This window comes from Vespa crabro, chromosome 24, assembly GCF_910589235.1.
Source record: "Vespa crabro chromosome 24, iyVesCrab1.2, whole genome shotgun sequence".
NCBI lineage: Eukaryota > Metazoa > Arthropoda > Insecta > Hymenoptera > Vespidae > Vespa > Vespa crabro.
This window is the reverse complement of record NC_060978.1, coordinates 256,923-267,878: the sequence shown is the minus strand read 5'-3', so window position 1 is coordinate 267,878 and position 10,956 is coordinate 256,923. Positions and strand designations below refer to the sequence as shown.

General features: G+C 38.0%; 1 protein-coding gene across 7 annotated transcripts; it reads left to right on the top strand.

Moving 5' to 3' along the window:
• The first annotated feature begins 1,481 nt into the window (after positions 1-1,481).
• Positions 1,482-10,885, top strand: LOC124432312 (armadillo segment polarity protein). 7 transcript variants are annotated; one of them, XR_006944224.1, is made up of 11 exons: positions 1,482-1,777; positions 3,257-3,317; positions 3,393-3,623; positions 3,696-4,490; positions 4,573-4,841; positions 4,953-5,294; positions 5,377-5,550; positions 5,618-5,920; positions 7,232-7,328; positions 7,826-7,884; positions 9,123-9,286. XR_006944224.1 is itself a non-coding variant. In XM_046981158.1 (10 exons), exons 2-10 carry the CDS (start codon positions 3,281-3,283, stop codon positions 9,305-9,307), a joined length of 2,397 nt encoding a protein of 798 aa, XP_046837114.1. In that variant the 5' UTR covers positions 1,482-1,777; positions 3,257-3,280; the 3' UTR covers positions 9,308-10,885. The 7 variants fall into 7 exon arrangements, 5 of the variants coding, with proteins under 5 accessions (XP_046837114.1, XP_046837111.1, XP_046837115.1 ...); XR_006944223.1 differs by having other exon boundaries at positions 7,823-7,884; XM_046981158.1 differs by lacking the exon at positions 7,826-7,884 and having other exon boundaries at positions 5,413-5,550; positions 9,123-10,885.
• Positions 10,886-10,956: the final 71 nt, after the last annotated feature.

The window sequence follows — 10,956 nt, the reverse complement described above, 5'->3', positions numbered from 1 at the left end:
AGCCCATTCATAAATCAGAGATCGTCTTTCCTAGCGATCCGGTGATATTTCATTCGTTAACAGGCATATAATTACGGGCGTGCAAAGACTCGTACCGATCAAATATTTTTTCACTCGGGTAAATATACGCGGTACATCACTAACTACAGTCGTTCTCGCTGCCGGAAAAGATTTGTTTTGCGCGAGAACGATATAGGCGTATAGCGCAGTAGTGCGACTAGCTCGGGATATCTTGCATCACTATCGCGATTCTACCTTTTCGATGAATATTAATACGATTCGTCTATTGTGAGACGCATCGCTGACCTTTGCAATATCTTCTTAACCTTATAATTTATGCTATATCACATCGTTAAAAATTAAAAGAATACTAAAATAAAAGTTATTACGATCGGAATCGAACATTGTCCTTCATCGAGAAAAGTCATAATATCTGTATTGGTAAGAGAAATAAAAATTAATCCGAATAATTTCCAAGCGATAAAATACTTTCATCGTTGATGATTAATATATTGTATTTTAGTTTTTCTTTTCGTTCTTTTTTTTCTTTTTTTGTTCTTTTCATCGCGTGAAATCTGTCGAAAGAAAGAGCGAGTAATCATTAAAGTTCGTTAACAAAAATAAATTGCGACTTCTTCGATATAATCGTCCTTCGATCGATTCCTTCCCCAGAGAAAATTACAAACGAGGAGATAATGTGACGCGACTCGCGACACGACTCGTCTAGCGCGTTCCATTTCGCGGCGCCTGATGTTCCTTTCTCCGAGTTGCCAGTGCGATAGGCGGGTTGCAGTTCCCTCAGGCGCCGCCGTCACCGCGCCGCATTTCGAAGATCAAAGCGATCTTAAGTACGGCTGCGGGTGCGCGCGAACGCGTTATCATCCACGTCGCATAAATATTTAAAGCGCGTTTACTTTTGTATGCAAATCGGTATGGCGCGTCCTTCGACGTATTAGTAAATCGTGTTTGCAAACCAACCGACTTTTACCCATTTCCCGTCCGTTCGCCATTTTCTCAAACAAATCGTTCCATGAAAGCAATTTATTCGAAATGATTATCTCATCTTCATCGTCGTCATCGGTATTTTTCTTTATACATTCGTTTATATATCTTACGTGCTTCGACTTACCATATATTCGAGGAACGTAAAAACACGCATACGTACGGTCAATATCAAAAATATTCACGAATTCCTTTCACATTTGATCATTGCCTCTGGACATTCTTCTTTTATTTTCTTTTTCTTTTTTTTAGACATTGCGCATCGCCGGGTTGATCCCGAAGGAATTTCGTGGCTGGGCGCAAAAGTAAATGGTTTCTTTCGGACAGATCTTTGCAGAAGAGAGGGAGAAAGGGTGGGAGGAAGGATGAGAGGGAGAGAGAAGGAGAGCAACCTAGTAGAAGAGGGATAAGTAGGATATGTGATAAAATAGTAGTAGTGGGGGTAGAGCGTGCGTGCGACGCGCTCGTAGCGTCACTGCGCCCGTGGTGACACGAGGAACGGTCGTCGGGCGGCGCTGCGATCGTTTCGGTACTGCGCGTCGCTTTCCGCCATCTTTAGTTGTCGGATCCGTGGCTGCTCCGTAGCGGTGAAAGAGGAATAGATAGGGTAGAGTTTTGTAGCGCTGGAAGCAAAAGGTACCGATTAGAGAGGAGAGGAGTGACTTGTGGGAAGGCAGGCGAGGAGAGCCCGAAGCACCGAGTGAGTCAGCCGTTACATCGCCGGCTCGTATCGCAAAGTTTTACGGAATTGTGCTCCGCCGAACCTTGCAGTACGGTAAGTGCATCGCTCGTCGTGTCGAACGTTAATCGTTTAAGCGCTCCTCCATTTCTCTCTCTCTCTCTCTCTTTCTCTCTCTCTCTCTCTCTTTATCTCTCTTTCATTCTTTTTTATCCATCAGATAATCAAGTTCGATTCATATTTCCATAACGAGACTCTCACTGTGTTTACGCTGGGTGTGTCAAAGTGTTCTCCCCCTCTCCCTTTCGATCTCCTTTCTCTTTGCCTCTCTCTTTCTCTTTCTCTCTCTCTCTCTCTCACTCGATCTTCCGCCCGTATCGGTTCCCCCTCCGGTGAACCTGCCACCCTTCACTCCGCTCGTTCCTTCGTCATCCCACTCTCTGCCACAGTGGATTGTTAGAAAATGGTGATGCATTGCATTCTCGGAGCCTTTGTTGTGTCGCACACCCACGCGCGCTAGTTCTCGTTTCATCGTACGTACTACGAAGGATCGAGCCTCTTTTCCTTCCTACTTTTCTTATTTTATTTCTCTATCTGTCTCTCTCTCTCTCTATCTCTCTCTCTCTCTCTCTTTTACTCTCCCTCTATCTCTCTCTCTCTATATATATATATATATATCTTTCTCTGTCTCCCTTGCGCTTCACTGCTCTCCTCGGTCTCCCTTCCTCCCTCTCTGCCCACCTCACCTCGCGCGTGCACGGGCGTCCGTAGTAGGCGATTCCGTAACGGTGCAACGGCACATAGTGTGTGTGTGTGTGTGTGTGTGTGTGTGTGTGTGTGTGTGTGTGCGTGTGTGTGTGTGTATATGTGCGGTGTTCGATCGTGAACAAAAAGGAGAAAAAAAAGAAAACAGTAAAGAAAAAACTCCTCGTCCATAATAGTTTATAGTAGACAGTGAGTGAGTGAGAAAGAGGAGAGAGAGAGAGAGAGAAAGAGAGAGAGACGCACGTTCGAAGATAGAAGCGGAAGCTGCGTACAAGGAGACACCTCGGAGGAGGGAATCTTTCGATCGTTTTCACATTCCGTTGCGGAAGCATCTCTCCATCTTCTTCTTTTACCTCCTCTTACCTCCTCATCCTCAACATCGTCTTTGCGTCGCGACGCGGTGCACTGACCTTACGCGCGTCTTCCTCGTCTTCTTCGAAATGCACCTCTTTCGAAAACAAAAGGAACGAACATAGGATAGTTAGCTTCGAAATACTTACACATTCCTACGTTTGCATTCGTGTTATTATCTTCTTTCTTTCGCTTCTCTCTCTCTCTTTCTTTCTTTTTTGTTTCTTCGAATTCCCTTTGATTTTTGTCACCTTGTGAAAACGAAGTTTGTAGTAATAATGTCATTCGATTCGTCGTACATTACGTACTTCGAAAATTCAAAGGTTACATAGAAACATGCCATAACATCACCGCGTCATACGTATATACTTTCTCCTCGGACACGTTCTTTCCTTTTCTTTTAACAGTATCAATAGAACGATCATTTGTAGGTCATAGTTTCGTTTCTTTTTCTCTTAGGTGTGGATAGACTCACCTGCCAGAATGAGTTATCAAATGTCATCTAACCAATCCAGACCAAGTAAGTACACTGTGCTTGTATATTTTTTTTACTGAACTATTGTTATGGTAAAGTCTAATTAATATTGTTTTATAGTGTCCCACGGAAATTATCAGGGCCCGGGTGATTTACCCATGGGGTCGGCCAAAGAACAAACATTGCTATGGCAACAAAACTCTTACATAGCTGACTCGGGTATACATTCTGGGACAGTAACACAGGCACCGTCTCTGTCTGGTAAGGAGGATGACGAAATGGAAGGAGATCCATTGATGTTTGACTTGGATCAAGGTTTTGCTCAAGGATTTACTCAGGATCAAGTTGATGGTAATTATTCGTTAGTAAAAGAATAACAAGCGTACAAGTAGAATGCAAATTCCATTATTATTATATTTTCAGAAATGAATCAACAATTAAGTCACACTCGATCACAGAGAGTCCGTGCTGCCATGTTTCCGGAAACATTAGAGGAAGGTATAGAAATACCTTCTACTCAATTTGATCCAGCACAGCCTACTGCAGTACAACGATTGGCAGAACCAAGTCAAATGTTGAAACATGCCGTGGTTAATTTAATAAATTATCAAGACGACGCGGATCTAGCTACACGTGCAATACCAGAATTAATTAAACTCTTAAACGACGAGGATCAAGTTGTGGTTTCTCAGGCGGCCATGATGGTCCATCAACTATCTAAAAAAGAAGCATCGCGTCACGCTATTATGAATAGCTCTCAAATGGTGGCTGCTTTGGTGCGTGCGATTTCTAACAGCGATGATTTAGAATCGACGAAAGCAGCTGTTGGAACGTTGCACAATTTGTCGCATCACAGGCAAGGTCTTCTAGCCATATTCAAAAGTGGTGGTATTCCTGCGCTTGTAAAGCTCCTGAGTTCGCCAATGGAGTCCGTGCTATTTTACGCTATTACAACGTTACACAATTTACTCCTACATCAGGATGGCTCGAAAATGGCAGTACGACTGGCTGGTGGTTTACAAAAAATGGTGGCGCTACTTCAAAGAAATAATGTAAAATTTCTAGCTATAGTAACCGACTGTCTTCAAATACTTGCATATGGCAATCAAGAAAGCAAATTGATTATACTTGCTTCTCAAGGACCGATAGAATTAGTACGCATAATGCGTTCCTACGATTATGAGAAGTTATTATGGACAACGTCTAGAATTTTAAAAGGTAAAAATATTTCATTTATCTCGTAATTAATACTTTATTCTTATTTTAATGAACGAACTAACGATTCTATTTGTTCGTACAGTGTTATCCGTATGTCCTAGTAATAAGCCAGCGATCGTGGAAGCAGGTGGTATGCAAGCTTTAGCAATGCATCTCGGGAATCCGAGTCAAAGATTCGTACAAAATTGTCTATGGACATTACGAAATTTATCGGATGCCGGTACCAAAGTCGATGGACTCGAAGGTTTACTTCAAAGTCTCGTACAAGTTCTTGGTTCTACGGATGTTAACGTTGTCACGTGCGCAGCAGGAATCTTATCCAATCTTACTTGTAATAATCAACGGAACAAAGTAAGCTATTTGAAACGTGATTACTAAATGTCCATTTAATTCGTTGCAATGTTATTACATCGACGACGATGTAACTTTCCTCTTGTTTTTTTTTCCCCTTCTTTTTTGTAGGTTACGGTATGTCAAGTTGGAGGCGTTGATGCTCTTGTACGCACAATTATTAATGCCGGGGATCGTGAAGAAATAACAGAACCAGCAGTTTGCGCTTTGCGTCACTTAACTTCACGCCATGGTGAAGCAGAAATGGCACAGAACTCGGTCCGTTTGAATTACGGAATTCAAATAATAGTAAAATTGCTAAATCCTCCTTCACGCTGGCCACTTGCGAAAGCGGTGATTGGCCTAATACGTAATCTTGCGCTTTGTCCTGCAAATCATGGGCCACTTCGGGATCACGGAGCGATTCATCATCTGGTTAGGCTTTTGATGCGTGCTTACCAGACAACGCAACGGGTGAGTGTTTGAAGGGAATAGGTCGCAGAATTTTCTCTGCGTTAGTGGCGAGTATACGTGCATTTTATATATCTATATACAGCAGCGAACGTCAGTGGCCATTACTGGTAATCAACAGGCACCAGCGACGTATGCGGATGGAGTGCGTATGGAGGAAATAGTCGAAGGCACTGTTGGGGCTCTTCACATTCTTGCAAGAGAATCGCACAATAGGGTCATTATCCGATCGCAGAACGTAATTCCGATATTCGTGCAGGTACGTTCAAAATAGTTCGATCATTACATTACTATCGTTAATCGAAATACTTTCTTATTATTTGCAGCTGTTATTCAATGAAATTGAAAATATTCAACGCGTAGCAGCCGGCGTACTTTGCGAATTAGCAGCTGATAAAGAAGGTGCAGAAATGATCGAACATGAAGGTGCCACAGCTGCACTTACGGAATTACTGCACTCTAGAAACGAAGGCGTAGCAACGTATGCAGCGGCCGTATTATTCCGTATGAGCGAGGACAAACCTCAAGAGTACAAGAAACGGCTCTCTATGGAATTAACGAATTCATTGTTACGCGAGGATACGAATTTGTGGAACAATGCTGATTTCGGCATGGGCCCAGATCTACAGGTAATGTGGATAAAACAATAATACCAATGCATGAATTGCTTATGCCGTGGCTGAATTTATTTACTTATAAACAATGTGCAGTACATGTATATGTGTATATATATATACACACATATATATATATACATATATATATGTATATATATATATGTATATATATATATATATATGACACTCATTTATTTTGATACATTAGCAGTGTGCACTGCTGAGAAAAACGCTATTGCTAGCGTAGGATAGCTATATATTTTTATATAAGCTCGTTATTATATAGAAAGAAAGATGCTGATAAAGAATTCCATAGTCATCATAGACAAATTTTTATATGGAGATAATATATACATTATATTAAGTAAATTAAGCCACGTTATAGATTATTCTCGGTGTTTCATAAAAACGCTAAATTTTATAAACAAATCTAAATAGTATATACCAGATGCTTGCTCTCATTAGCTTGTATTCGTATTAGTATAGACAGGTAGTTCACGATTGTATCACAATTGGCCATTATCCAATTCGCATAACTGAAGTAAATTGTATAATAACACGGCAGCAGGAGGATTAATTTCTTATTTTTCGAACAAAATTTATTATTTTTTCTTACTTTTTTTTTTCTTTTTTGGTTTCTTTTTCATCATCTTTTAAATTATTATTAACTATACATTGCTTTTCATCACTTCTAATTCTATTTATTAATCGCAAAAGGAGAAAATTTGAATAATCGCTAAATAATTTATTTTCAAGTTAATAATGATAAGCTCGATGCTTTAGCTTATGAGTTTGCATTATTTATTTTCAAATGGCATTTTGTAAGTTTTATCTATTATCACACTACTATAACGACTTTCGTCATGATAAAAAGCATATATAATATTACCAATAGCAGAAGACAATAATGTTGTGCTTAATGGAACAATGGAACATATGAATAATCGTATAGAGACAAACTCGATGTTCAACACCCAGTTTGAAAGATATTATAATATGCATGGGAATGCGTTTTGTCCTCCCTTCATCCCTTCATCCTCTTTTTCCCTCCCTCTCTCCTACGTGTTTCGTCTGGGCTGGAAAGAATATCGCAGAAATGGATGCGAGATATACTTTCGAAGACCTCGAGTATAAACTTTTATTCTTCGAAGAGAGATTATTTTTTTTTCATCTTAAACGTTCGATAAAAAAAAAGATACGCGATTTACCGATACTAGGCGAGTATTTTGCCGTTCCCCCCTTTTTTTTTTCCTCGGGGTACTAAGAAATAGTCCCCGATTAGAAGATATGTTTTTGTGTTGACCTAAGCTACCTAATCTTCAGGACATGCTTGGCCCTGATCATGGCTATGATGGTATGTATGGACAAGGACCTCCTAGCGTACACAGCAGCCATGGCGGTCGTGGTTATCAACCACAAGGTAAGTTACGTGTAATCGAATCATTCTGCCCATCGAATGCTTTAAAGTATTTATAATTCATCCAAATGGTAGATGGAGTTTTATATATATACATATATATTTATTATATATATATATATGTATATATATAAATATATATATTATTATTACTATTATTATTATTATTATTATTATTATACAAAAGTCTTGAAAATTTTTACTTTGAGCATAATATTGAAGATTTGGAATTTGTATGTCAATTTTAATACGAGTACATATACATAATATTGTGAAAGCTATGGGTCTCTTAAAGTCTCTTTGTCGGATATATCGGAAAATTGCTTTTAAGAACGAAATGGTATGGGTGAACTTTCACTTTTCTATTACGGTAATCTCTATTTTTGCATCCCAATAGCGTTCTATGGACAACTAATATTAACGAATCTACTTATTTCTTCTATTCGTCGAAAATCATTTTCGATTAAACGTAATGCATTTAATTGTTATTTTAACAGCAGCTTAACCCACGGAGTTAAATTAAAATACAGGCTATCAACCGTATCTCGCAGTAACATAGGTGACATTCAGCTCTTACGTACTGTTCTTTATTGTATTATTGATCGTTGTCTCATCGTTCGCTTTTTTCTTTCTTTCTTTTTTTTTTCTTTTTTCCTTTATTTTTCTTTTCTTTTTCTTTTTTCTTCTTCTTTTTTTCATCTTTTTCTCTGCTTTCTTTTTTTCTTCCATGCTTGTGTTATTAACACCGTACGGCTTATCTTAAACGTTGATTGAAATTTTTTTCTTTTCTATTTTTAGATATAATACGCTTCGTGCATGTTTTATGTATGCTCTTTGTTGTGTCTTATAAGAATCTATTTCAACGTTGAGAAGTAAGCGACAAGCAATATTTAGTGTTCCATGTTAACGGATTTCCGTGCATGTTTTATATCATCTCTTACGTCATCTCTTACGTAATCCTATGTGCTTTTTGGAAGAAAGAACGGCGTGTATGGTACTCTCAGGTATAGTGAGTTTTCTTTTTAAAGACGGGCCAGTAGACGAATCTCTCTTTTCTTCTAACTTTGCCTTTCACAAGATATTCGAGCTATGCGTTTTTCATTTTTATATTTCTAACGTAAAACTACGACCAGGAATATTCCAGTTGATTAATCGATCGTACAAAAGCATGCAATCAAGCGGTTTCAACGTCGGATTGTAATTTGTCCTGGCTTTCATCTTTCCCCCTCTGTTTATTGAAGTCTGAAAAATCAATAGTCGTCCGTATTTAAGTGCGCATTTCTCTTCGGAGATCTTTTAAAATTTCTCTATATACGAGGTAGATTATCCTCGCATTCAATATTATTTTTAACATTGCGCGAAGAGATACGTACATACATGCATATATATATATATATATATATTTATTTTTTTTTCTCAAATTTAAAAAAAGAAAATATTTAACGCATATTATTCGAAACATGAATCGCGATGTCGTCCTTTGTCGCGAATAAAAGATATATTTTCCGGTTGTCTAACGATGGAAAGATGTCACGTGTTTTTGATTGCAAAAGGAGAAAAAAAAAAGATGAAATAGAAAAAGAAAAAGGAAGAAACAATACGATAGAAAAAGAGAGATGGCTTTCGAGTATCTTATAAAAATTGTATACTACCGAGTGAACCTTAATATTATTTACATAGACATACGTATACGTTCTTTGTGAAGTATTACTATATTGATGATGAACTCAAATCTAAGCTCTTTTTCTCGAAATTGGATAATCGTCATTCTGTACGAAATGTTTTCTCGCACGACAGGTTATGACCAGATACCAATAGATTCCATGCAAGGATTAGAAATAGGCGGAGGATCGACATACGGTGCAATGGACACTATGGATGTGGCGCACGAAGGTGACCTGAGTTTCGATCATTTGGAAGAGCTTCCAGCGCCGCCCCAAGATAATAACCAGGTTGCAGCTTGGTATGACACTGATCTTTGAATCACGTGTCATCGCCGATCTCTCGCTTGCGAGGGCAACGATTTCGTGAGAATTTTCAGAGGAACAAATATTGAAAACCGAGGATTTTAATACAGACGGGAGCATCGTCTAACATTTTATTCTCACCCTGTATCGATCGTATAAACGAAACGATCCCGTGAGGGATCCTTGTTCACGCGCGGTGGTGTAAAAGAAAAGAAAAGAAAAGAAAAGAAAAAGAAAAGAAAAAGAAAAAAGAAAAAAGAAAGGAAGAAAGAAAGTGTGCGTGCTACATCATCACAACCGGGCAAATTAACGAGGAGTACGAAAAAAAAAAAGAAGATGAAAAAAGAAAAGTGAGCGAATTTTACAATTGTTTTTATGAGATAAGGCCACGGGACAAAAAAAAACTGTGTTCTCTTTTCGTTTTTGTCCACGATTCTTCATGGTCCGGACATGGTGTATCGACTTCTATTTAGTAATACGAGATGGGTTATACTATATACATATATACATAACACTTACACAACACCGATGTGTCGTACCTTAGATATTTATAACGAATATGCGTAAAAAGTGTGACGCTCGAATGTTATATGTCGTCGTGATTCGTCATTGTTGCCGCAAGTCGATCGCAACTCACGACCTGAGAGAAAGCATAAATGGGGAAGAAGGTGAAACAGTATGATGACATATCCCGCCGCGATTAATCTCGTGGATTAACACTTGTAAAAGCATCATCGATTTTTTTTCTACCTTCCGTTTTCTTTTGTCTTTTCTTTTTTCTTCCTTTTCCTTTTTCTTTTTTTCCCTTTTCCTTTTTTTTGTTTTTTTTTGTTCTTTTATTTTTGTTTTTTTTTTTTTTTTAACATATGTCTAAAGAGTTGTTGTTAATGCGTTCGATAGAACGACGCGGTTTGGAGAGAGAAAAACAAAAAGAAAAAAAATAATAAAGACAGAAAACAGGGTGAGAAAGTTTTTTGAAGAAAGGAAATGAAGACGACCAGGAAAAATAAAAAGGAAAGCGCGCGAAGACGACGTTAACGCATTTATATATCTGTCACAGTATTTTATTTAATTCATTGTTCTCGTATCACGTGCATAAGTGTTTCAGAAATTTGACCGGAAAGAAAGAAAGAAAAGGAAAGAAAAAAAAAAAGAAAAGAAAAGAAAGAACTGTATTGCCTAATACTTATTAATCCCCCCGAATATTCACTGTATCATGTACTTCTTTCGAAAAGTTGTGATTTGTAACCAAACTGCAAAATAATGACCTATTTATACCGCTATCCCCGAAATGGTAGTGTCAATCTCGTATTTTACAGGGTAGTTATACTTAATTTTTATTATTATCATTAAAGTAGATGAGCAATCGGAACGGAACTATACTAGACATCGGTTTGCCGATGTCCTGTAAGCTCTTCCGATCGCTGTCGATGTATTAGATTTAAGAAAAAGAAGAAGAAGAAGAAAAAAGAAAAAGAAAAGAAAAAAAATGAGAGAGAGAGAAAGAGAGAGCGGGACACGTAATTCGTACACATCATGTATATGTATCGTTTAATTGTCCATACGAATAAACTGAACGATTAAGTACTCGAATCTTATTCTCGTAATTATATATATATATATAATATATAATTATATATGTATATTAATACACACATATATAT

What these genes read in the sequence shown, in the direction of transcription:
- LOC124432312 (XM_046981155.1), top strand. Translation starts at nt 3,281, where the DNA reads ATGAGTTATCAAATGTCATCTAACCAATCCAGACCAA. An exon ending in CTTACCAGACAACGCAACGG is followed by an intron (nt 5,295 to 5,376) that starts GTGAGTGTTTGA and finishes ATCTATATACAG; the next exon opens with CAGCGAACGTCAGTGGCCAT. An exon ending in TAATTCCGATATTCGTGCAG is followed by an intron (nt 5,551 to 5,617) that starts GTACGTTCAAAA and finishes TATTATTTGCAG; the next exon opens with CTGTTATTCAATGAAATTGA.